The sequence below is a fragment of the Anomaloglossus baeobatrachus genome, chromosome 10 (genome assembly GCF_048569485.1).
Source record: "Anomaloglossus baeobatrachus isolate aAnoBae1 chromosome 10, aAnoBae1.hap1, whole genome shotgun sequence".
NCBI lineage: Eukaryota > Metazoa > Chordata > Amphibia > Anura > Aromobatidae > Anomaloglossus > Anomaloglossus baeobatrachus.
In genome coordinates, this window is record NC_134362.1 from 126,153,699 (window position 1) to 126,181,258 (window position 27,560).

Genomic DNA, 27,560 nt, shown 5'->3' on the forward strand with positions numbered 1-27,560 from the left:
GTTGTGGACCTTCTTATATACTTTCTGGGGGTCATTCTGGCTCAGAGCCCCCACTTCAGCAGCATGTCTCACACGAGGAGCAAGGCTGCAAGGCTGTACTCAATATGCACTGCATGTAAGCTCGTGCTGCATGAACCGAGCACATATCCACATTGTGATGCCTGCTCAAACCTGACAATGCCTCAGCCTGGAATCGCACCCACAGTGGTCTCTCTGGCTGCTCCGGCTCCGGTGGCTGAACCCCCGGCTTGGGTAGAATCCTTCTCTAGGTCAATCTCCCAGTCTTTTGCCGACTCCATGGGACAGCTGTCCCGGACTTTGCTGAACATGCATCACCCCCTTCTCAGGGCGCCTCTGCTGCTAGGACTCTCTCAGCGGAGCTCACAGAGGATTCTTCATCTGGTCCCAGACCCCGTCCTCCTAAAAGACGCAGGGTCCCATCTCCTTCCTCGTCCCGCGGCTCTGATTCAAGAGCTGACTCGCAGGACGAGGAGGATGCCTTTACTGGGGGCTCGGAGGCTACCTCCATGTGCCCCATTGATCTGTCCGAAAGTGACTCAGATGTTAGTGATTTGATTGCGTCCATTAATTCTGTACTGGACCTCAATCCGCCAGTATCAGAGGAGCAACCCTCTCTGGCAGAAAAGCACCAGTTTACCTTGCCTAAGAGGACAAGGAGTGTGTTCTTTAACCACTCCAGTTTTCAGGCCACTGTGACCAAGCCTAGGGCCTGTCGTGACAAACTCTTCCCAAAGCGTGGTTCTGATGACCGTTTTCCCTTTCCACCTGATGTGGTCAAGGAGTGGGCTCATTCACCAAAGGTAGACCCTGCGGTGTCTAGACTCTCAGCCCGGACCGTTGTATCAGTGGCTGATGGCACCTCTCTTAAGGATTCCACTGACCGCCAGGTTGACCTTCTGGCCAAATCTGTATATGAGGCGGCAGGGGCCTCGTTCTGCCCATCTTTTGCAGCAGTGTGGGCTCTCAAAGCCATCTCTGCTTCTCTAGAGGAGATGCATTCCCTCACCAGGGAATCTATGCCCGAAATGGTTGCCTTAACTTCCCAAGCTTCAGCTTTTTCATCCTATGCCATGTCTGCCATGCTGGAGGCTTCTCACCGCACTGCGGTGGCTTCGGGTAATTCCCTCGCTATCCGCAGGATCTTGTGGCTTCGAGAGTGGAAGGCAGATGCTTCTTCAAAGAAGTACCTTGCTGGGCTCCCTTTTGCTGGATCCAGGCTATTCGGTGAACAACTGGATGAAATTATTAAGGAAGCTACTGGCGGGAAGAGTACTTCCATGCCACAAACTAAAACCAGGAAACCTGCCCAGGGTAGATACCAGTCGAGGTTTCGTTCCTTTCGTTCCTCCAACTGGTCATCCTCTAAGCCCTCGGCCTCGTCCACTAACTCAGCCAAGGACCAAAAACCCAACTGGCGCACAAAGGCGCGTCCATAGAAGACCGCAGGAGCTGCTGCCACTAAGGCAGCCTCCTCTTGACTATCTGGCCGCGCCAGCAACGTCCTTAGTCGGTGGCAGGCTCTCCCACTTTGGCGACGTGTGGTTTCAACACTAATCCGATCAGTGGGTGCGGGATATCATCTCCCACGGCTACAGGATAGAATTCTCTTCCAGCCCGCCAAACAGATTTTTTTCTGTCAACTCCCCCCTGCTCCAAGGCCGCCGCCTTCTCTCAGGCCGTGGCATTCTTGCAGGCCAATGGAGTAATTGTACCGGTTCCCGCCCGGGAACGGTTCAGAGGTTTCTACTCAAATCTCTTCCTTATCCCCAAAAAGGACGGTTCCTTCCGGCCCATCCTGGATCTCAAGCTTCTCAACAAGCATGTTCAGTTGCGGCATTTTCGCATGGAGTCTCTGCGATCAGTCATTGCCTCAATGACCCAAGGAGATTTCCTGGCATCCATCGTCATCAGAGATGCCTATCTGCATGTGCCAATTTCAGTTTCACACCAGCGTTGGCTACGTTTTGCAATCGGAGAGGAACATTTCCAATTCGTGGCTCTCCCCTTCGGGTTACCACGGCCCCTCGAGTATTCACCAAGGTCATGGCAGCAGTGGTTGCGGTTCTGCACCTCCAGGGGTTGGCAGTGATTCCTTACCTGGACGACCTTCTAGTCAAGGCTTCATCCAGCGCAGACTGTCAGCGGAGTGTCTCGCTCACTCTCGCCACTCTAGCCCAATTCGGGTGGCTTGTCAATCTGCCCAAATCCACTCTGACTCCGACCCAGAGACTCACGTACCTAGGGATGCAGTTCGAGACTCTGCCGGCACTTGTGAAGCTGCCCTTAGTCAAACAGCAGTCCCTCCATCTGGCGGTGCGCTCTCTGTTGAGGCCCCGCCGTCATTCCATCAGGCACCTAATGCAGGTGCTGGGTCAGATGGTGGCGTCAATGGAGGCTGTTCCCTTTGCCCAGTTCCATCTGCGTCCTCTGCAGCTGGACATTCTCCGCTGTTGGGACAAGCGGACTTCCTCCTTGCACAGGCTAGTGGCTCTGTCGCCACAGACCAGGGGCTCCCTTCAGTGGTGGCTTCGGCCCCTCTCTCTGTCTCAGGGACGCTCCTTCCTGGCCCCGTCCTGGGTGATCCTCACCACGGATGCCAGTATATCCGGCTGGGGAGCGGTATGTCTCCACCACCGAGCACAGGGCACTTGGACTCCGTCCGAATCAGCCCTCTCGATCAATGTGCTGGAAACCAGAGCTGTGCTTCTAGCTCTCCTAGCCTTTCACCACCTTTTGGCGGGCAAGCACATCCGAGTCCAGTCAGACAACGCGACAGAGGTTGCCTACATCAATCACCAAGGCGGGACACGCAGCCGCCTGGCAATGTTGGAGGTTCAACGCATCCTTCAATGGGCGGAGGACTCCAAGTCCACCATATCCGCAGTCCACATCCCAGGCGTGGAAAACTGGGAAGCAGATTATCTCAGCCGTCAAACCGTGGACAGTGGCGAGTGGTCCCTGCATCCGGCAGTGTTTCAGTCAATCTGCCGCAAGTGGGGCACTCCGGAAGTGGATCTAATGGCATCCCGGCACAACAACAAGGTTCCGGTTTACGTGGCTCGCTCCCACGATCCTCAGGCCTTTGCGGCGGACGCTCTGGTTCAAGATTGGTCCCAGTTTCGTCTGTCCTACGTGTTTCCCCCTCTAGCTCTCTTGCCCAGAGTTCTGCGCAAGATCAGAATAGAGAGCCGTCGGGTCATCCTCATTGCTCCGGACTGGCCCAGGCGAGCTTGGTACCCAGACCTGCTCCATCTGTCCGTAGAGGTGTCGTGGCATCTTCCGGACCGTCCAGACCTTCTCTCACAAGGTCCGTTTTTCCGCCAGAATTCTGCGGCTCTCAGATTGACGGCGTGGCTCTTGAGTCCTGGATCTTGACGGCTTCTGGTATTCCTCCTGAAGTCATCTCCACTATGACTCGGGCTCGGATGTCTTCCTCGGCCAAAATCTATCACAGGACCTGGAGAATTTTCCTGTCCTGGTGTCGCTCTTCCAGCCGTGCTCCTTGGCCTTTTTCCTTGCCGACCCTTCTGTCCTTTCTACAGTCCGGTCTGCAGCTAGGACTATCCCTCAATTCCCTCAAGGGACAAGTCTCTGCTCTGTCAGTGTTGTTCCAGCGGCGTATCGCCCGGCTGGCTCAGGTGCGCACCTTCATGCAGGGCGCGTCTCACATCATTCCGCCTTACCGGCGGCCCTTGGATCCCTGGGACCTCAATCTGGTCCTCACGGCCTTGCAGAAACCCCCCTTTGAGCCTCTTAGGGGAGGTTTCTTTGTCTCGTCTTTCACAGAAAGTGTTCTTTCTAGTGGCCATAACTTCCCTCAGGAGAGTCTCTGATTTGGCTGCGCTCTCTTCGGAGTCACCTTTTTTGGTTTTTCATCAAGACATGGTGGTTCTCCGTCCGACTCCGGACTTTCTCCCTAAGGTGGTTTCTCCTTTCCACCTCAACCAGGACATTTCCCTGCCTTCCTTTTTGTCCGGCTCCTGTTCATCGCTTTGAAAACGCGTTGCATACTCTGGATCTGGTGCGGGCGCTCCGGATCTATGTGTCTCACACCGCTGTTCTTAGGCGGTGCACCTCTCTTTTTGTGCTAACCACAGGTCGGCGTAAGGGCCTCTCGGCTTCTAAGCCGACCTTAGCTCGTTGGATTAGGTCGGCCATTTCCGATGCCTACCAGTGTACTCAGGTGCCTCCCCCGCCGGGGATCAAGGCACACTCGACCAGAGCTGTCGGTGCCTCTTGGGCTTTCAGGCACCAGGCTACGGCTCAGCAGGTCTGTCAGGCTGCCACTTGGACTAGTCTGCATACCTTTTCAAAGCACTACCAAGTGCATGCTCATGCTTCGGCAGATGCGAGCTTGGGCAGACGCATCCTTCAGGCGGCTGTCGCCCATTTGTGAAGTTAGGCTCCGCCTACTTCTCAGTTTTCTGTTTATTCCCACCCATGGACTGCTTTGAGACGTCCCAATGTCTGGGTCTCCCAAAGGAACGATAAAGAAAAAGAGAATTTTGTTTACTTACCGTAAATTCTTTTTCTTATAGTTCTGTATTGGGAGACCTGTTGCCTTTTGGCAGTTTCTTGTTCCGCGTGTTATCACCGGCTGTTGTCGTAGACAGAGGCTCCGGTTGTTCCGGTTCTTGCTCTGTCTTTACTTGTGGGTGGCTATTCTCCTTCAGCTTTTGCACTAAACTGGCTAGATCTGGTTATCCAGGGGGTGTATATGCTCAGAGGGAGGAGCTACACTTTTTAGTGTAGTACTTTGTGTGTCCTCCGGAGGCAGAAGCTATGCACCCAATGTCTGGGTCTCCCAATACGGAACTATAAGAAAAAGAATTTACGGTAAGTAAACAAAATTCTCTTTTTTTTTTTTTTTTTTTTTTTTTTTAATGTATGTCTTTTATTGTGGTTTTTAGTAAATTGATATAATAAAATTTGTCTAACTTCTGAAATGTGCAGTTACTCCCGTTTTTCCTTGTTTATGTAATTTCTCATAATACCCAGCTCCTATATTATTCGAGTTTAAAGTTAAAAAAAATAATGACAAGATCCATGAAATGAAAGTGCAAGCGTAAATGTTTTTTGTTCGTTTACTTTAAACGGGGAAATGCTATTTCGCTTATTAACAGGAGCTTTATGCCAGACAGTAATCTATTAGCTGATCGTGTGGTGTCGTGCCAGGCGGCTGAGTCAGCCAATAGTTCAGGCAGCGGCCGCAACGCAATGTGCACTGACACTGAGGTCTTGTATTGAGAGGAGACAGTCTCAGCAGACACAAATATCTGACAGCCCTGCCCCACTCCAGTCTGCAGGTCTATACTGCTACGAGGGGGAGGGAGGAGGGGGAAATCTCCATGATCACACATTCTTCCTGGCTCCAGGTCATGCAGTATCTATCTTCTCAGTCATCTGCCTCTTGTTTTCAATACAAGTAAAATATATCTTCTTCGGCGCTCCATTGGGAGACCCAGACGATTGGGTGTATAGCTACTGCCTCCGGAGGCCACACAAAGCATTACACTAAAAAGTGTAATGGCCCCTCCCCTTCTGGCTATACACCCCCCGTGGGATCACGGGCTGCTCAGTTTTCAAGCTTTGTGCGAAGGAGGTCAGACATCCACGCATAGCTCCACTGTTTAGTCAGCAGTAGCTGCTGACTATATCGGATGGAAGAAAAGAGGGCCCATATAGGGTCCCCAGCATGCTCCCTTCTCTCCCCACTTGTGGTTTGTCAAGGTTGAGGTACCCATTGCGGGTACGGAGGCTGAAGCCCACATGCTGTTGTCCTTCCCCATCCCCCTGCGGGGCTCTGTGAAAGTGGGATCTTACCGGCCCCCAAGCCCTGAGGCCGGGCTCCATCCGCAGAACCAGAGACCCTGCTGGAGGAGCTGAGTACCGTCAGGGACAAGGCCCTGCAACATACAGGTACTCTGTGTCCCCGCACAGACAGGCCACGCACACGCCAGACTTGCTGGGTGTGCTAGTGCGCCGGGGGCAGTAGCGCTGCGCGCTCGGGTTAGTCACTACAGCTTAGCTGAGTGATTTTATGTCTTGGGAACTACCGCGCCGGCCGCTTCGGGAGCGGCGGCGCGACTGGGACTTGTAGTGCGCCGGGGACTCGCGCTGACCGCGCTTTTACGGCGGCAGCGCTCATAAATCGAGTCCCCGGCTTTTGCGGCCTAGCTCCGCTTCGTTCCCGCCCCCTCCCTGTCAATCAGGGAAAGGGAGAGACGCTGTTGTTTATTCAGCGCCGAGGGCTGGAGTCTTATTTACATACTCCAGCCCTCTCACTTGGCACAGTGGGGACGCAAGTTTCCCGCTCTTGGTCTAAACACGCCCAGGGCCCGCCCCTCTCCACAGGACGCCGGCAGCCATTCCTGCATGCAGTCTGGCTGGAGAACGGACATCAGGCTCTGGGGGACTCAGACAAGGGGCTCTGGCGACCACACACCCGCGTTTCTGCGGGCGGTAAGCTGCACATAAGTGCTGGCCCCACTAGTGCCACAGTGTTAGTTGGTGCATTTTTTCCCTGTACCATATATATTTATATTGCACTGTACGGTAGCTTTTTGGCTTATACCCTATATTGCTCTGAGGAGGACAACATGTCATCCGCAAAACGCAAGGGTGCCAAGGCACCGGCGGTATACACTGCTTGTGCCGCATGTGGGGCTAATCTACCGGCAGGTTCCAATGACCCCCATTGTGTGCAATGCTCAATCCCTGTGCCACTTCGGCAGCCAGAGTCTATGGTAGTAGTGGCCCAGGCAGAGACGCCTGTGAACCCTGCCCCGGTGACGGGGACAGATTTTGCAATTTTTGCTGATAAGATGTATGTGACTATGACAAAAATCCTGGAGACCTTGCAGTCCAGGCCAGTTACTCAGACCATAGACACTGCTGTGTCTATGCTTCCCGGTCCCCCTCAGTTGGAACTAATCCGTACTTCAAGAGGGTCCCAGGCATCACAGGCTGAAGACTCTGACTCGGATGACAGTCCCAGGCAGCCTAAGCGGGCTCGCTGGGAAAGACCCTCGACGTCATCACACTGGTCAGGGTCTCAGCGAGAGGCTTCCCTGTATGATGAGGCAGAGGTAGCTGATCAGGAGTCCAATCCTGACACCGCTCTCAATCTAGATACCCCTGATGGTGACGCTATGGTAAATGACCTTATAGCGGCCATCAATAGACTGTTAGATATTTCTCCCCCAGCCCCTTCAGCAGAGGAGGCAGCTGCGCAGCAGGAGAAGTTCCATTTTCGCTATCCCAAGCGTAAATTGAGTACTTTTCTGGACCACTCTGACTTCAGAGAATCAGTCCAGAAACATGATGCTTATCCAGACAAGCGTTTCTCCAAACGTCTTAAGGATACACGTTATCCCTTTCCCCCTGACGTGGTCAAACGCTGGACCCAGTGTCCAAAGGTGGATCCCCCAATCTCCAAGCTTGCAGCTAGATCCATTGTTGCAGTGGAGGATGGGGCTTCACTTAAGGATGCCAATGACAGACAGATGGACCTTTGGTTGAAATCTGTCTATGAAGCTATCGGCGCGTCGTTTGCTCCTGCATTCGCGGCCGTGTGGGCACTCCAAGCTATTTCCGCTGGTCTGGCACAGGTGGACTCTATCATACGTCCAGCAGTGCCGCAAGTGTCGTCCTTAACTACGCAAATGTCTGCGTTTGCGACCTACGCTATCAATGCGGTACTGGACTCTACGAGCCGTACTTCAATGGCGTCCGCCAACTCTGTGGTTTTGCGCAGAGCCTTGTGGTTAAAAGAATGGAAAGCAGATTCTTCTTCCAAGAAATGTTTAACCAGCTTGCCACTATCTAGAGACAGACTGTTTGGTGAGCAATTGGCTGAAATCATTAAACAGTCCAAGGGTAAGGATTCTTCCTTACCCCAGCCCAGATCAAGCAGACCTCAACAGAGGAAGTGGCAGTCGAGGTTTCGGTCCTTTCGAGGCTCGGGCAAGCCCCAATTCTCCTCGTCCAAAGGGACTCAGAAGGAGCAAAGGAGCTCAGATGCCTGGCGGGCTCACTCACGCCCCAAGAGAGCAACCGGAGGAACCGCTTCCAAGCCGGCTGCCTCATGACTTTCGGCCTCCTCCCTCCGCATCCTCGGTCGGTGGCAGGCTCTCCCGCTTTTGCGACATTTGGCTGCCACAGGTCAAAGACCGGTGGGTAACAGACATTTTATCCCACGGGTACAGGATAGAGTTCAGTTCTCGTCCTCCGCCTCGGTTCTTCAGAACTTCCCCACATCCCGACCGAGCAGATGCCCTTCTGCAGGCGGTGGGCTCTCTAAGAGCAGAAGGAGTGGTGATCCCTGTTCCTCTTCAGGAACAAGGGCAAGGTTTTTACTCCAATCTCTTTGTGGTGCCAAAAAAGGACGGCTCCTTCCGTCCTGTTCTGGACCTAAAACTGCTCAACAAGCATGTGAACGCCAGACGGTTCCGGATGGAATCCCTCCGCTCCGTCATTGCCTCAATGTCTCAAGGAGATTTCCTGGCATCAATAGACATCAAAGATGCTTATCTCCACGTGCCGATTGCTACAGAGCACCAACGCTTTCTACGTTTCGTGATAGGAGACGACCATCTTCAATTCGTAGCTCTGCCGTTTGGTCTGGCGACAGCCCCACGGGTTTTCACCAAGGTCATGGCGGCAGTGGTAGCAATCTTGCATTCTCAGGGACACTCGGTGATCCCTTACTTAGACGATCTGCTTGTCAAAGCACCCTCTCAAGAGGCATGCCAACTCAGCCTGAATGTTGCGCTGGAGACTCTCCAGACTTTCGGGTGGATCATCAATTTTTCAAAGTCCAATCTGTCACCGACCCAATCACTAACGTATCTTGGCATGGAGTTTCATACTCTCTCAGCGATAGTGAAGCTTCCGCTGGACAAGCAGCGGTCACTACAGACAGGGGTGCAGTCTCTCCTTCGAGGTCAGGCACACCCCTTAAGGCGCCTCATGCACTTCCTAGGGAAGATGGTGGCAGCAATGGAGGCAGTCCCGTTTGCGCAGTTTCACCTGCGCCCACTTCAGTGGGACATTCTCCGCCAATGGGACGGGAAGTCAACATCCCTGGACAGGGAAGTCTCCCTTTCCCAGACGACCAAGGACTCTTTACAGTGGTGGCTTCTTCCCACCTCTGTATCACAGGGAAGATCCTTCCTACCCCCATCCTGGGCAGTGGTCACGACGGACGCGAGTCTGTCAGGGTGGGGAGCAGTTTTTCTCCACCACAGGGCTCAGGGTACGTGGACTCAGCAGGAGTCCACCCTTCAGATCAATGTTCTGGAAATCAGGGCAGTGTATCTGGCCCTACTAGCCTTCCAGCAGTGGCTGGAAGGAAAGCAGATCCGAATTCAGTCGGACAACTCCACAGCGGTGGCATACATCAACCACCAAGGAGGGACACGCAGTCGCCAAGCCTTCCAAGAAGTCCGGCGGATTCTGATGTGGGTGGAGGACAGAGCATCCACCATATCCGCGGTTCACATCCCGGGCGTGGAAAACTGGGAAGCAGACTTCCTCAGTCGCCAGGGTATGGACGCAGGAGAGTGGTCCCTTCACCCGGACGTGTTTCAGGAAATCTGTTGCCGATGGGGAGTGCCGGACGTCGACTTAATGGCGTCTCGGCACAACAACAAGGTCCCGACCTTCATGGCGCGGTCTCGCGATCAAAGAGCTCTGGCGGCAGACGCCTTGGTGCAAGATTGGTCGCAGTTCCGGCTCCCTTATGTGTTTCCACCTCTGGCACTCTTGCCCAGAGTGCTACGCAAGATCAGATCCGATTGCAACCGCGTCATACTCGTCGCCCCAGACTGGCCGAGGAGGTCGTGGTACCCGGATCTGTGGCATCTCACGGTCGGCCAACCGTGGGCATTACCAGACCGACCAGACTTACTGTCCCAAGGGCCGTTTTTCCATCGGAATTCTGCGGCCCTGAACCTGACTGTGTGGCCATTGAGTCCTGGATCCTAGCGTCTTCAGGATTATCCCAAGAGGTCGTTGCCACCATGAGACAGGCTAGGAAGCCCACGTCTGCTAAGATCTACCACAGAACGTGGAAGATATTCTTATCCTGGTGCTCGGCTCAGGGAGTGTCTCCCTGGCCATTTACATTGCCTACTTTTCTTTCTTTCCTGCAATCTGGGTTAGAAAAAGGTTTGTCGCTCGGCTCCCTTAAAGGGCAAGTCTCGGCGCTATCCGTCTTTTTTCAGAAGCGTCTAGCACGACTTTCTAAGGTGCGCACATTCCTGCAGGGGGTTTGTCATATCGTACCCCCGTACAAGCGGCCGTTAGATCCTTGGGATCTGAACAGGGTACTAGTTGCTCTCCAGAAGCCGCCCTTCGAGCCTCTGAGGGATGTTTCACTTTCTCGACTATCACAGAAAGTGGCATTTCTGGTAGCGATCACATCTCTTCGGAGAGTGTCTGAGCTAGCAGCGCTGTCATCCAAAGCTCCTTTCCTGGTCTTCCACCAGGACAAGGTAGTGCTGCGCCCCATTCAGGAGTTTCTCCCTAAGGTGGTATCCTCTTTTCATCTAAATCAGGATATCTCCTTGCCTTCCTTTTGTCCTCATGCAGTTCATCGGTATGAGAAGGATTTACATTTGTTAGATCTGGTGAGAGCACTCAGAATCTACATTTCCCGCACGGCGCCCCTGCGCCGCTCCGATGCACTCTTTGTCCTTGTCGCTGGTAAGCGCAAAGGATCGCAGGCTTCCAAAGCCACCCTGGCTCGATGGATCAAAGAACCAATTCTTGAAGCCTACCGTTCTGCTGGGCTTCCGGTTCCTTCAGGGCTAAAGGCCCACTCAACCAGAGCCGTGGGTGCGTCCTGGGCATTACGACACCAGGCTACGGCTCAACAGGTGTGCCAGGCAGCTACCTGGTCGAGTCTGCACACTTTCACCAAACATTATCAGGTGCATACCTATGCTTCGGCGGACGCCAGCCTAGGTAGAAGAGTCCTGCAGGCGGCAGTTGCCTCCCCGTAGGGGAGGGCTGTCTTTGCAGCTCTAACATGAGGTATTTCTTTACCCACCCAGGGACTGCTTTTGGACGTCCCAATCGTCTGGGTCTCCCAATGGAGCGCCGAAGAAGAAGGGAATTTTGTTACTTACCGTAAATTCCTTTTCTTCTAGCTCCTATTGGGAGACCCAGCACCCGCCCTGTTGTCCTTCGGGATTTTGGGTTTTTTCGGGTACACATGTTGTTCATGTTGAACGGTTTTCAGTTCTCCGATGTTACTCGGAGTGAATTTGTTTAAACCAGTTATTGGCTTTCCTCCTTCTTGCTTTAGCACTAAAACTGAGCAGCCCGTGATCCCACGGGGGGTGTATAGCCAGAAGGGGAGGGGCCATTACACTTTTTAGTGTAATGCTTTGTGTGGCCTCCGGAGGCAGTAGCTATACACCCAATCGTCTGGGTCTCCCAATAGGAGCTAGAAGAAAAGGAATTTACGGTAAGTAACAAAATTCCCTTCTTTGTACCGTGTTAGCCAGTAGAGATAAAAAAAAAATTTGTTTAAAAGAACAGAAAGTCCTCAGTGGTTGATACCTTTTAATGGCTAACTGAAAAGATGGTAATAATTGCAAGCTTTCGAGACTACTCAGGTCTCTTCATCAGGCATGGTATAACACAAAATCTGAAGAGTCACATATTTATACACAACAGGACTTCCTGTTGTGTATAAATATGTGACTCTTCAGATTTTGTGTTATACCATGCCTGATGAAGAGACCTGAGTAGTCTCGAAAGCTTGCAATTATTACCATCTTTTCAGTTAGCCATTAAAAGGTATCAACCACTGAGGACTTTCTGTTCTTTTAAACAAAATTTTTTTTTATCTTGTTTTCAATAATCAGAGCTGTGTACAACCCCCACTCTCCTCACAACCGGGAGGGAACAATAGTGACTGCTGCACTGTACCTGTACCCGTACCTGTGGTTGGGGAGGGGGGGGGGGTTTGTATTTGATGTCTGTCACCTCCTGGGGGAGGCAGAAATGTCAGCTCCAGTCTCTCTCCTGCTGGAGAGAGTGGCTGGACACAGTGCACATATCCTGGGCAGCCGCACTGTCTCTTTGCCAGTAGGTGGCCGTGGCACCTTTGACAAAGTGATGAATTCGCTTCTCTGAAAGTTAGGAAACAAATGTTTTAAGTAGCTGTTTAAAACTGAACTAATTGGTAATGTTTAAGTAATGTTATGTTTAAGTGAACGAAGTTTAAATATATACTGTTTAAAAATACTTAATATTTAATAAACAGTTATTTGAAAATTGTGCAATATTTGGAATTATTCACCTTATTAATTTTCCAAACATATTTAACTTCTAAAGCTTGCATCATAAACAAAATCTATTAAAGATCTTGCAGAACGTGGTGAAGCCTGTGTTGTATACAACAATGCGTAGAAGGCTTCACCGCGTTCTGCACAACCTCTAGTAATTGAAATGTTGAGGGGCCCCACTATGAAGTTTTGCCCCTGGGCCCCGAAGTTTATAGTTACAGCACTGCCTGTCCCCATCTTGTAGTAATGTCCCCATCCAATAGTTTTATGACTGTCTTTGTCCCCTTCCTATAGTAAGGTCCCTAGCCTATAATAATGTCCCCAGCCTTATCCCTATCCTATAGTAATGTTTCCAATCCTTGTCCCCTTGTAGTAATGTCCCTATCCTGTAGTACTGTGCTCATCCTAGTCCCCATCCTACAGTAATGTGCCCACCTTGTCCCCATCCAATAGTAATGTGCTAACCTTGTCCCCATCCTTTAGTAATGTCCTCATTCTATAGTAATGCCCCATCCAATAGTAATGTGGTGGCGGATCAAATGCAGTGACGGCTGCGGCAACTGAAGGGGGTGGTTGGGCGGGGACAGTGGCGCTATAACTTACCGATTGCTCTCCAGTCCTCAGCTTCCACAGACGCCAGAGGGGAGCTGTCTCCGGCCCCAGATCCACAGTGATTGGATAGATCGGTCACAAGGCCGCTGCACTGATCATGGCTGGATTTCAGTGTTTCAGCTATTTTCAATGGCTGAAACATTACAGTGGCTGTGATTGGCTGAGCGGCGTTCGTCAGCCAATCACAGCCTCCGTACGTCCGGGGAGGAGACTTCCTCCCCCCCCCCCCCCCCCTCCCCCTGAGGTTCCCTCCTCCCCGAATCTAAGGTATTTGCAAAGCGAAAGCAGTCTCCCGGGCCACGATTTCGCCATGACGTACTAGGTACGTCATAGGTCACTAAGGGGTTAATGCGCCGTCCTACACACACACACACACACACACCAACCATTCTTCTCACCTGTCCCACGTACCCTCGGCTGCCACATCTGTGCGTCTTGCTTTCTGCAGGCCCGTGCCCCTGGTGACTTTTGCGGCCGGTGCAGGGGGCCGCAGCCCTTGTCAGCGATTTATGTCACATGGATGTTTTACATTGAGTCAGGGCTCTCTAAGCACAACGTTTCCAATGCAGCTTTGGAGAAATAGTTGTGCAGAGTGCTGGACTTGGAAGAGCGCAGCGCCGGCAAAACATTAATCTGACATAAATCACTGACAGGGGCTATGGCCCCTGCACCTGCCGCGATAGTCACTGGGGGCACGGGCCTGGGGGCCGTATGCGGCCTGCGGGCTGTGTGTTTGAGACCTCTGCCTTAAATCAGAGCTCTTCAAAACAAAACCTTTTGAATATACTTTGTGTTAGATGTATAGCTTATATGAGCGCATTTCAGCAGGGATAACCGAATACTAAGTTAAGCAGATTCTTGTTATATCCAATAGTTGTTTTTTTTTTTTTTTTCTTTTTTCATTTTGTATTATTGTGCCTGAGAAGGAAGTGTCACTGGGCTACTGTTGGTGGTTGTAGACATTTTGGACTGAATGACAATTAGTCTACCTTCCTGCAAACTAAGCTGACAGTTAAATTCAGCAGGGGCAGAAAAGTAGTGAAGTGCTGCAATTTGGTTTAGCTAATTAAATCATTGACCTGGACTGCTGAAATTTGCATATTAAACAGTGACAGTGCCTACTGTCAATCTGGCAACTGCCAGGTGAGCTGGTACCTGTTCTGTGCTGCTCTGACAGGGGCAAGCAAAGTGCCATTTCACAGGCTACAGCAGTGCATGATGGACCTCATAGTATTAGCACACAGTAAGCCTGGGGAGGGGAAGAGATGGATGTAAACATCAGAGATGCTGTTGGCAGACACCAAATGATGCTAACTGCATGATATTTATATAACTAATAGTATGGATTAATTTAGTGACAGATAATTGCACGATTTGAGGAATAAATAAAACAATGAAAATAGGGTAGTGGATAACTTATTTAATGATTGGGCACAACGAGTAATATGAAACAGCTGCACATCGAACCATAGGAAACTGAAAAGCGGAGTGCCGCTATAAATGATCTGGACAAAGATTATTAGGGAGAAATGCAAAGTTCTACCTCTGGGTAAAAGGAAATTTTATATATGGGAGGAATTGAACAAAGCGATCACACAGGGAATAAGGACTTGGGCATAATCATAGTATCATAGTATCATAGTTTTTAAGGTTGAAGGGAGACTCTAAGTCCATCTAGTTCAACCCGTAGCCTAACATGTTGATCCAGAGGAAGGCAAAAAAAACCCCAATGTGGCAAACAAGTTCCAATGGGGAAAAAATTTGCTTCCTGACTCCACATCCGGCAATCAGACTAGTTCCCTGGATCAATACGCTGTCATAAAATCTAATATACATAACTGGTAATATTACATTTTTCAAGAAAGGCATCCAGGCTCTGCTTAAATGTTAGTAGTGAATCACTCATTACAACATCATGCGGCAGAGAGTTCCATAGTCTCACTGCTCGTACAGTAAAGAATCCTCGTCTGTGATTATGATTAAACCTTCTTTCCTCAAGACGTAGTGGATGCCCCCGTGTTCCAGTCGCAGGCCTAGGTGTAAAAAGATCTTTGGAAAGGTCTCTGTACTGTCCCCTCATATATTTATACATTGTGATTAGATCCCCCCCTAAGCCTTCGTTTTTCCAGACTAAATAACCCCAAGTTTAATAACCTGTCTTCGTATTGCAGCCCACCCATTCCTCTAATAATCTTGGTGGCTCTTCTCTGCACCTTCTCCAGTTCAGCTATGTCCTTCTTATATATCGGTGACCAGAATTGTACACAGTATTCTAAGTGCGGTCGCACTAGTGACTTGTACAGAGGTAGAACTATATTTTTTTCATGAACACTTATACCTCTTTTAATACATCCCATTATTTTATTAGCCCTGGCAGCAGCTGCCTGACACTGTCCACTAAAGTGAAGTTTACCATCCACCCATACACCCAAGTCTTTTTCTGTGTCTGTTTTACCCAGTGTTCTACAATTAAGTACATAATCATAAATGATATTTCCTCTACCCAAGTGCATGACCTTACATTTATCTACATTAAACTTCAATTGCCACTTCTCAGCCCAATCCTCCAATTTACATAAATCTCCCTGTAATATAAAATTATCCTCCTCTGTATTGATTACCCTGCAGAGTTTAGTATCATCTGCAAATATTGAAATTCTACTCCGCATGCCCCCAACAAGGTCATTTATAAATATGTTGAAAAGAAGCGGGCCCAATACTGACCCCTGTGGTACCCCACTATGAACTGAGACCCAGTCCGAGTACGTACCATTAATAACCACCCTTTGTTTCCTATCACTGAGCCAGTTTTTAACCCAGTTACACATATTTTCCCCTATCCCCATTATTCTCATTTTATGTACCAACCTTTTGTGTGGCACCGTATCAAAAGCTTTTGAAAAGTCCATATACACAACATCCACTGCATTTCCCTGGTCCAGACTTGAACTTACCTCTTCATAGAAGCTGATCAAATTAGTTTGACAGGATCGATCCCTCATAAACCCATGTTGGTACTCTGTCATAAGGTTATTTTTCTTGAGATACTCCAGTATAGCATCTCTCAAGAAACCCTCAAGGATTTTACCAACCGTAGAGGTTAAACTTACCGGCCTATAATAGTGGATCACAGATTCAACATGAGGTAACAGTGTGGTGCTGCAGCTAATGAAATTAGATCAAGGGACTTAACGTATTTTTCACTTTATAAGACACACTTTTGTTCCCCCAAATTTTGGGGGAAAGTAGGGGGTGCGTCTTATAATCCAAATATACCGGTATATATGTGTGTGTGTGTGTGTGTGTGTGTGTGTGTGTGTGTGTGTGTGTGTGTGTGTGTGTGTGTGTGTGTGTGTGTGTGTGTGTGTGTGTGTGTGTGTGTGTGTGTGTGTGTGTGTGTGTGTGTGTGTGTGTATATATAATATATATATTCACTCACTCACTGCAAGGTCCGCTCTGGAGCGGTTCTTGGGGCAGGTGACCGCTGCGGGCGGCAGCGTTAGATCTCCTGCTCCCGCTCATATATGTACAGCCTCTGTCCATCACCGTGGTGCTGAAACCACACCGCAGTGACGGGCTGGGGCAGCGGTGCATATTATGAGCCTACGTCCCAATGTGATGGCACATGCCACTCCTGTGTTAGATATGGCCCCCATGCTGCTGCTCATCCTAAAATAAAAAAGCTTTACTTAACTCCTCCAGCATTTCTCCCCGGTGTCCCTGCTTCCACTGTGATCAGGCACGCAGAGATGAAGGCACTCTGCTGTGCCGATCACATGACCGGCACCAAGAACCAGGAAGTGGAGGAACAGAAGCACAGAGGGAGACAGGAGGGAGATCAGCGCAGGAGGAGGTAAGGAAAGTGTTATATTTTACTATGGTCAGCAGCATGGGGGCGATATCTAACACAGGGGAACGTGTGCAATCCATAGGGGGCCATAGGCAGCACAGGGGAACGTGTGCCAGCACAAGGGGGCTATATTCAATATAAGGGGGCCATATCCAGATTAAGGGGGCTAATTTTGGGATGGGGGCTATGAGGGACATATACCCTATATGATTTGTTAGACGGACACTGGCATTATAAGATGGACCCCATTTAACATTAAAAAAAAAATAAAAATTCTCTTTTCCTTCATCAAATTTGGGGGTGCGTCTTATAATCAGGTGCGTCTTATAAAGCGAAAAATACGGTAATTATTTCATTATACTCTGCCCTGATCAGACCCCACCTGGAATATTCAAAACCGCAAATAAAAAGGAGTAGTTGTGCATAAAAAAACAAGTAATTTTTTATTATTGTTTAGACCATTAAAAACAATTATGCTGATATGTGATTTGTTTGTTTACTAACATTGATAGAATGACATTACATGAAAAAAGGTAAATTAATGGTGATTGAGCATATAATCCATCAGTGTATAATGCAGAGTTGTGATGTTAGACTATAGGTAAATACTTTAAACTGCAACAGCTCTCCATTACAATCACATCAGATATATTATGTAAATGCTCCGCAAATTATACATGTATGAATTGAATAAAGTTGTCAGCGTATTCAGATGTATAATGTTCAGCTATTAAGATAATAGTAGAAACATCGCCTATCTTGTGCTGTGACTTGCCTCGGTGTTGTGAGCTGTTGTACCTGCTACCTTTTGTAACAGTGCCTAGTGCTTCTGAGCTTGTGCCTCGTACTTCGTGCCTGTGGCCTTTGGCGCCGGTGCCTGTGGCCTTTGGAGCCGGTGCCTAGCGCCCAGGAGCTGGGGCCTCAAGCCTCTGGATTTGGGCTAGCGCCTTGAGGAGGCTTGATGTCTTGAGCTGAGCCTGTCGCCTTGGGCTGCGACTTAAGCGACTCTGGGTTTGTGCTTGACGGCTCTCCGCTGGTGATTGGTGACTTTGAGAGACGCCTGGCGCGTCTGAGGTTTATTCCTAGTGCTTCCTGGACTTGTTGCCTGGCGCTTCCTGACCTTGTGCCTGGTACCTTTTTTGTGCTTGTACTCAGCGCCTCTGTGTTGGGGCCTAGTGTCGCTATTCTTGCTTTACGCCTCCCAGCCGGCGCCTTTGGCGTTCCTTGCATCGTTGGTAGCCTTATGCCTTATCCATTGGCTTCACGTGTCCAGGCAAATTTAAAGACCTGTTTTAAAAGTGCAAGAGTTTTGGTTGGCATTCCTGGGGCACTCAGTTTTGGCTCTTATTGCAAACATTGCCAGCACGCTCGGCTGAGGGATTCGCCTGTGGGCCATGTATCCAGGGGGAATGGAGTCCCTTGTCTCCGGGGTTCTTTCATATTCGTGGTACTGCGCCCAAGGGGATCAGCTCTTTACGCTTTTTCTCAGTTAGCAGGCACCATGTTGGTTGACTCCTGTTAGGTGCCGGAGTAGGTGTTCCCCCTTCTTTTTCTAGGGGAATGTGTGGTCATTCACCCTAATGAAGGTCATGGCCCTACACATAGAGGGCACGTCCGAGGGAAGGATTCGTGCTATCCTGGTCGGAATCCCTGCCCCCCCAGGGCAACCTTGCTTCCCTTCTCGGGGGGGGGTTGGACCGTACAATGAGAAAGCTTGGGCTTGGGGAAAATGTGTGTAGATGGGTAAGTAGCTGGCTTAGTGATAGAAAACAAAGAGTAGTTATTAATGGCGCATACTCAGATTGGGCCAGGGTTACTAGTGGGGTGCCACAGGGGTCTGTATTGTGCCCCCTACTATTTAATATATTTATTAATGATCTGGTGGATGATTTATAGAGTAAAATATCAGTATTTGTAGATGATACAAAACTATGTAAGGTAGTTAACACAAAGGAGGACAGTTTGCAACTGATGGATTTGAGTAAATTGGAGAATTGGGCTGAAAAATGGCAAATGAGGTTTAACACAGATAAGTGTAAGGTTATGCACATGGGAAGGAGAAACAGATGCTACGATTACTTACTAAATGGGAAACTGCTGGGGAAATCAGACATGGAAAAAGACTTAGGCATCTTAGTCAATAAGAATCTAAATTGGAGTGCCCAGTGTCAGGCAGCAGCCACCAAAGCAAATAGGGTGATGGGATGCATTAGAAGAGGTCTGGGGGCACGAGATGAAAACATAATTCTCCCTCTGTACAAATCACTCGTCAGACCACACTTGGAGTATTGTGTGCAGTTTTGGGCGCCGGTGCTCAAGAAAGACATTACTGAACTTGAAAGGGTTCAGAAGCGGGCTACTAAAATAATAAATGGAATGGGTGCATTACAATACACGGAAAGGTTATCAAAATTAGGTCTATTTACTCTAGAAAAGAGAAGACTTAGGGGAGACCTAATAAATATGTACAAATATATCAGAGGGCCATATAGAGATCTCTCCCATGAACTGTTTGTACCAAGGACTATGACAAGAACAAGGGGGCATTCTCTTCGATTGGATGAAAGAAAATTCCTACATCAGCATAGAAGAGGGTTCTTCACGGTAAGAGCAGTGAGGCTCTGGAACTCTCTTCCTGAGGAAGTGGTGATGGCCAACTCACTGAATTTAAGAGAGGAATGGATGCTTTTCTTGATAGCAAAAGTATAGAAGGTTATAAATAGCATAATTTTACAGGTAGATAGAAGAGCGACCAAGATTATTAGAGGAATGGGTGGGCTGCAATACCAAGACAGGTTATTAAACTTGGGGTTATTTAGTCTGGAAAAACGAAGGCTTAGGGGAGATCTAATCACAATGTATAAATATATGAGGGGACAGTACAGAGACCTTTCCAAAGATCTATTTACACCTAGGCCTGCGACTGGAACACGGGGGCATCCGCTACGTCTTGAGGAAAGAAGGTTTAATCATAATCACAGACGAGGATTCTTTACTGTACGAGCAGTGAGACTATGGAACTCTCTGCCGCATGATGTTGTAATGAGTGATTCACTACTAACATTTAAGCAGAGCCTGGATGCCTTTCTTGAAAAATGTAATATTACTAATTATGTATGTTAGATTTTATGACAGGGTGTTGATCCAGGGAACTAGTCTGATTGCCGTATGTGGAGTCAGGAAGGAATTTTTTTCCCCATTGGAGCTTGTTTGCCACATTGGGTTTTTTTTTGCCTTCCTCTGGATCAACATGTTAGGCTACGGGTTGAACTAGATGGACTTAGAGTCTCCCTTCAACCTTAAAAACTATGAAACTATGAATATGTAGTGTATGGTGCTCGAGTAGGGGTCCAGTTCATAACAGCAATGTAGAATGAACTCTGCACTAGTGATGAGCCACCACCCGAGGGTTCGGGTTCGGGTTCGGTTCAGTTCGTCGAACGACGGGTGTGTTCGTCGAATGTTCGACCAAAGTTCGTTGAACACTTTCGAATACCATTGACAACAATGGCAGGCAAATACAAACACGAACTTACACACACATTATGCTCACTTTACCATCCGTTCCATCGCCGGCCTCTTGGGACTTGCAGTTCGCCAGTACAAGATATGTATCGGGTAACAATGCGACCGATGCCCCGAAGCTGCCAGCACGCTGACGTCAAAGGCAGGAGCAGTTGCCTTTGAGTAGTGTCTGACAGAGGAAGTTCCTACCTCGTCGCGATGGTTACCCGATACACGTAGTTCGCCACTACAGAATGTGTATCGGGTAACCATCGCGACGAGGGAGGAACTTACTCTGGTCAGCGTGCTGCATTTGAGTAGTGTCTGACAATCAGAAGCAAGCGGCTCCTGCCTTTGACGTCAGCGTACTGGCAGCGGAAGCTCCGGAGCATTGGTCATATGGTTACCCGATACACATCCTGTACCGGTGAACTGCAAGTCCCAGGAGGCCGGTGATGGAACGTAAGGTGTGTGTGTGTGTGTTTTTGTACGTGTGTGGAATGGCACAATAGGGGACCAGGATGGGACATTTTAACAAGTTGCAATGCCGACAATTCGTTCCACAATGATTTCCTATGGGAAATCTTGCTTTGCTGAACGAGTAACTTGGTTAACAAGCACACTCCCAAAACTGATTGTTCTCGTTAACCAAAGTTCCACTGTATTATCATTGAATGACCGTATTACTGTGAAAATCCAGTTACGCTTTTGGTGATCAAACCGTTATCAAACATAACCTCGAACTGTTGAACTTGAAGCTAATTGTTTGTCGAACGACTCGAACATCGCCTAAAACAGGTCGAATTTGAGATTGGTGAACAGTTAGATTCGAACACCGCTCATCTCTACTCTGCAGTCAAAATAGCGGTCAATTCAAAAGATTTTATTGGCAATGGAAAAAACAATCTTGCGTTGTCCTAAATTGTGGACCTTCATCAGAATGGAAACTGCCTGGTGTTATGGCGACATAAGTCGTGTGAAAGTGGCGCCACTTCCATGCAACTGATGTCTCCATACCACTGCACTGCTATTTGTATCTCTTCATATCACCCGGCGATCTGTTTGCATTCTGATAAAGGTCCACAATACACAAACCTCATATTTTGTTTTTTGATTGCTATTAAAGGCTTTTGAATTCATTGCCATCTTGAGTACAGAGTTTATTCTACATTACTGTCTGTAACTGATCAGTCGCCGGATATTGGAGTCTAAGGATAACACCAAGTCTTCTAGGTATTAAATGTTAGTTTGGCGATGTACCTAGCTTGACACCATGCGTTTAGAAAACATGTATTGTACCTACAGTGTAACCTGGTGGTGGTAGTGTCCTTATGTGGGGCTGTGAGTCTTTTGATAGTATAACTAATTCACAGATGTACTGCTCTATAAGGAAAGAGGAGATGCTGCCATCACTGCATCACCTTCGTAGATGTGCACTTTTCCAACATGACAATAAGCCAAAAACATAAATCTAAAGCTATTGCATTTTTGAAGAACAGTGTTAGTGTTCAGTGGCTAAATGTCTCCTGATTTGAACCTAACAGAGTACCTATGGGGATTTCCGAAGAGACAAGTTGAGCATTGCTCTCCATCCAGCATCCAGGCTGTAAAGAGGATGTTTTTGAAGAATCTAAAACCATAAGGCTATGTGCCCACGCTGCGGATTTTCCGAAAATCTACAGCAGCGGCACTTCCAAGGCATTTCAATGGCATTTTGTAAATGCTGTGTCCATGCTGCGGATTTTTCCGCGGCGGATTTGCCGCGGATTTTGATCCGGAAAAATCTGCAGCATGTCAAATAATGTTGCGGATTTTGGTGCGGCTTTTGCCTTCAGAATTGGGAAAAAAAATGCAAATCCGCGGCAAAAATAAGGTTCGGATTTGCAGCGAAAGTCGCGGATTTTCATGCAGAAAAATCCGCAGGTACATTCTACCGTGGACACATAGCATAAATGTTGTAATACGTTGCTAACTTGTTCATTCCATGCCTGAAGACTTGGTGCTGTCCTTACAAAAATCGCTTGTCCTTTTAAAAAAAAAAAGTGAAAAAAATAAATTGTGTATTACACGTGTGTATAACACTTTCTCCATTTGATTGTTAATCATTTTAACGTGTCCAAGCCTTTCAATTTATTTTTTATTTTGTTAGATCCTTTGAATGAAAATCGCCATTTAAGTTCATTTAATGGAGAGCTCAATGGCTTGATTTCTGTTCCTGTAGCACACCCACAAGATGCCACAAGTGTTGAAACTACTACAACTTTACTGGACAATCCTACAAATGTTGAGATTCCATTTTCTGAAAAGCAAGTGATGTAAGTGACACCTTTTATGCACGCATGGTAATATTATTGTCCTAGGTTTGTTACAGAGGATACTTATACCCGCATTGGTTACACCCACCCAGAACCCACAACTGCACAATTCGATCTTTCATGAGATGTTACAAAAATTGATGCAATCCATGAACGTTCTGCTGTTCTGTGTTTTACATACCTGAAGCCCTACCGCTCTTTATTTTGTCAGCTGTAATGTGTTTTGTGTGTTTTTGTTTTTTTTTTCTTATGTGTAAAAGGATGTGTAAAGCTAAAAAAATTAAAGATAATTGCTAGAATACCAAGATAGATATAATACCAAGAGAGACACCAAGATGGCTTATACAGCTATTTAGCAGAGCTAATAATTTTCGAAAAAAATGACGTTTGCTTCCCTCCCCCCCCCCCCCCCCCCCACACACACACACACACACACACAATTTTCATAATCTGTACAGCAGTAGCTGCAGTCTGCAACTCTCAGCTCTCACCTGTCTATTGGATGGTTTTGAAAAATAAGATGCTGATTTTATTTTTTTTTTTTTTAAACAAATTAGAAAAAAGGAAAAAAAGACGTAGGGTCCTTTATTTATTTTTCAAAACTGGTGATATAGACAATTGGAGGCTCATATATTTAGGTTGTGAAGGCCATGGCCATTTTGGCCCTTCCCAGCCTAAAAAATAGCAGACCACAGTCGCCCCAAAGGTGGTGCATCTATTAGATGTTACAAATCTGGAGCTGTACTCGGCTCCAGTTCAGTGGCAAACTGGGTAATATATGTGGTTTATGCTGGCTTTGAACTACCAGCTGGCATAAAGCCTCAGTATTAGTAATTGGTGGGAGTCTAGCAGACACCCCCATTACTAATCCAGTAGAATTATTAAAGGAGTTGTCCGATAAACTAAAAAAAAAATTTAAGCTCATCTGGGCTGTTTTGTCATATAAAACTTCCCTAGGTTTTTTTTTTTTTTTCTAACTTTGCCTCTTGAATTGTCACTTTATTCTCTGCAGACACTTTATTTACCTGCCGCTTAACTAAACATGACGTGTTAACTTTGAATGCCAAACTTCACAGTCACAGCTGGCACCGCCCGGCCTCAGTGTCCAGCCTCGCCCTCTGCACACTCATTAGCTGTCAGTATTTTGCCACAGCACCTGATGGCTAAATGAATACTATGTAATGCAAATTATATATAGCCCCTAATGTGAATCTCTATAGGAGATATATACTCACACACCTAGAGTTATATATTATATTATCTCTAATCCCGCTTATGCACTCTCTTCTCTCCCCTGCGCTGTCTCCTCTGCCCCCTCAGCACCCACCTGTCTTTCACCCATGCACTCGCTTCTCTGCCCCCCCCCCCCTACGCTCTCACCCATGCTGTCTCTTCTCCTCCATGCTGTGATGCAGCGTCCTTACAACTAGGTGATGTAGAGCTCAGTGCTGGTTACCTGGTGTCAGGTGACATCCCTGCTCTCTGCTCCTGAAGCCAGGAGTGACGAAGGCTGCATTCCTCAGAGGGAGGAGAGAGACGGCACACTGAGGAGGGGGGGGGGGTGTCACAGTTAAGGTACTGTCACACTAAGCGACACTCCAGCGATCCCACCAGCAACCTGACCTGGCAGGGATTGCTGGAGCATCGCTACACGGGTTGCTGGTGAGCTGTCAAACAGGCAGATCTCACCAGCAACCAGTGACCCGCCAGCAGCGACGCGTGGAAGCGATGCTGCGCTTGGTAACTAAGGTGAATATCGGGTAACCAACCCGATATTTACCTTGGTTACAAGCGCACACCGCTTAGCACTGGCTCCCTGCACTCCTAGCCAGAGTACACATCGGGTTAATTACCCGATGTGTAGTCTGGCTATGTGTGCAGGGAGCTGGCACTGACAGCGTGAGAGCGGCGGAAGCTGGTAACTAAGGTAAATATCGGGTAACCAAGAAGCCCTTTCCTTGGTTACCCGATGTTTACCGTGGTTACCAGTGTCCGCAGAAGCCGGCTCCCTGCTCACTGCACATTCAGTTGTTGCTCGCTCTCTGTCAAACACAGCGATGTGTGCTTCACAGCGGGAGAGCAACAACTAAAAAATGGTCCAGGACATTCAGCAACAACCAGCGACCTCACAGCAGGGGCCAGGTTGTTGCTGGATGTCACACACAGCAACATCGCTAGCAACATCGCTGTTGCGTCACAAAAGTCGTGCCTTAGCAGCGATGTTGCTAGCGATGTTGCTTAGTGAGACATGGCCTTTACTCTGGCACCATACAGTGTCCTAGACGGAGGGGGCAACCCTATTTGTCCAGGACCCCGGCACATACAGGGCACAGATAGCAGCGCACAGGGCGGGGGAGGATGAGAGGGGCGGGGGCTCATTGCACTGTACCTGCCCAGCAGGGTTGCTACATGAAGTCAGCTGTGACGTCCGTCTACAAGGCACACATAAGCTCCTGTCGACTTGACATCACAGGAAGCAGCAAAATCCCGGCAGGAACGGTCACAAGACCACTCTGAGCTGGGGGAGAGGGTCTGACAGCACGGCAGGTAGGTAGTTGCTATCTACTTACCTGCCCCAATGTAGCACAATAGTGAAAATAAAAAAAATAAGTAAAATAAGCCGGATAATCCCTCCCCTTTTTTTTAAAAAACTTTATTTAAACAAACGCCCTCCGACTACACCCCTAATGCACCAATTTATTAAAAATGTATTTGGGGAAAAAAAGTCTGCCATAATCCATAGCAATGCCTCATGATGCTCCCCAAAAGCAAATCTGAAAGACTTAAAACGAGAAACTGAATTAAGAAATAAGACACCACTATTCACCAATTTATTACCCTGAAAAAAACCCTTTAACCCATGGTCCGACCTAATACAAAAAGGAAGTCCCATGATGTTTCACGACTCAATGTCCCAGCCAATTAAGAAAATATGGTTCCTCACTGGCAGGGAGAGCAGTTATGTTATTGCATCCTCACACATTGCATTGTGAGAATCACTGTGGTGAACTTAGATGACGTCAGGAGATCACCCCAGGTCACTGGAGTGGGTCACACAGGGTGTGTCTGCAGGGACGGGCGTGACACTGCATGAGTTCACCACAGTTCAATGCTGACGGCTCTTGGGCTAAGTATTGCGAGAACCTGTGCATGCAATAAACTTCAGCGAACTCTAGTTTAACTGAGTGCAATGCCCGTGGTGCAAGAGGGCTCTCTATTATATCTATCTGCCCCCCCCCCCCCCCGGTACATTTCACACTGCCATCCGTGTGATGTTCATATTTCACCTGTGCTGCTGACACAATACTGACTTGTCTCCATGTGACTCACCTGCACACACAGTTGTTACACGGCCCAGGTGAAAACAATGAGGTGTGAAAATCTCTATTGACTTTACTTAGTATGTGCATGAACGTGTCACTGGCAGGTGTCAAAACTGACACCACACGGACTGGAGACAGGAAGGTGTGAAGGAGGCGTAAGACAAAGAGCAATCATTAAATTTTGGAGTGCCATTTTGGCTAGAAGAGATTGCAGATGGGGGTGTGGCCTGAGCAGCATGTGAGGAAGACGTGTGAAGGGAGAGCTCCTGCAAAAATCTCCTGTATAATCCTGTCCAGCTGGGGGTTAAAGTTTTTTTTTTTTGTTTTTACTGCTTCCCTGGAGTGGTGACCTCTCCTAGACTGAGGAGGGGGGCTTCAAAGACCTGAGTGACATGACCAGAACTCAGGTTGATAAGAAGCGCTGGACACAGGCCACACTAATGGACGCTGGAGCTTCATGTGGGGGCAGGGCGTCTGATGCAATAGCTCGCCTTAGCAAGTTTGCACGAGATCAGCCTGAGATACTTGGCGCTGTTAGGCTATGTGCACATGCTGCGTTTTTTGCGTTTTTGGCCGCTAATAAAGCACCCTCGTCAAAAAACGCAAGCGTTTTTGCCGCGATTTGGTGCGTTTTTGGCTGCGTTTTGCTGCATTTTTGATCTCTGCGTTTTGCTGCATTTTTTCCAATGCATTGCATGGGGGGGAAACGCAGAAAAATGCAGGAAAGAATTGACATGTTTGTTTGTTTATTTATTTATTTTTATATTTAACCCCTTAGTGACGGAGCTAATTTTCACCTTAATGACCAGACCAAATTTTGCAATTCTGACCAGTGTCACTTCATGAGGTTATAACTCTAGAACGCTTCAACGGATCCCGGTGATTCTGAGATGGTTTTTTCGTCACATATTGGACTTCATGTTAGTACCAAATTTAGGACAACATTTTTTGCGTTTTTGTGAAAAAATATGAATTTTGGCAAAATTTTTAAAAATTTGAAATTTTCAACTTTTGAATTTTTTTTCCGTTAAACCAGAGAGTTCTGTGACACAAAATAGTTAATAAATAACATTTCCCACTTGTCTACTTTACATCAGCACAATTTTGGAAAAAAAAAAAATTTTTGTTAGGAAGTTAGAAGGGTTCAAAGTTTATCAGCAATTTCTCATTTTTACATCAAAATTTACAAAACCATTTTTTTAGGGACCACATCACATTTGAAGTGATTTTGAGAGGCCTAGATGACAGAAAATACCCAAAAGTGACACCATTCTAAAAACTGCACCCCTCAAAGTACTCAAAACCACATTCAAGAAGTTTATTAACCCTTTAGGTGCTTCACAGGAACTAAAGCAATGTGGAATGAAAAAAGCAAAAAATAAAATTTTACCTAAAAATGTTGCTTTACCCCAAATGTAATCAATTTTAGAAGAAATAACACAACAAAATGGACCCCAAAACTTGTAACCCACTTTCTTATGAGCGCGGTGATACCCCATAAGTGGTCAGAAACCTCTGTTTGGACAAATGGGAGGGCTGGGAACACAAGGAGCAATATTTGAAGTTTGGAAAGCAAATTTGGCTGAAATAGATTGTGGGCACCATGTTGCATTTACATGTCCGCTAAGGTACCTAA

At 47.9% G+C, this 27,560-nt stretch overlaps 1 protein-coding gene across 2 annotated transcripts in view; it reads left to right on the top strand.

Annotated features, from left to right (window-relative positions):
• EDC4 (enhancer of mRNA decapping 4) overlaps nucleotides 1-27,560 on the top strand; it is a 948,906-nt gene that overhangs the window by 11,577 nt on the left and 909,769 nt on the right. For both annotated transcript variants that reach the window (XM_075325634.1, XM_075325635.1), the window contains exon 2: nucleotides 22,436-22,601. In XM_075325634.1, coding sequence (XP_075181749.1) covers nucleotides 22,436-22,601 — 166 coding nt within the window. The remainder of the gene's footprint in view (nucleotides 1-22,435; nucleotides 22,602-27,560) is intronic.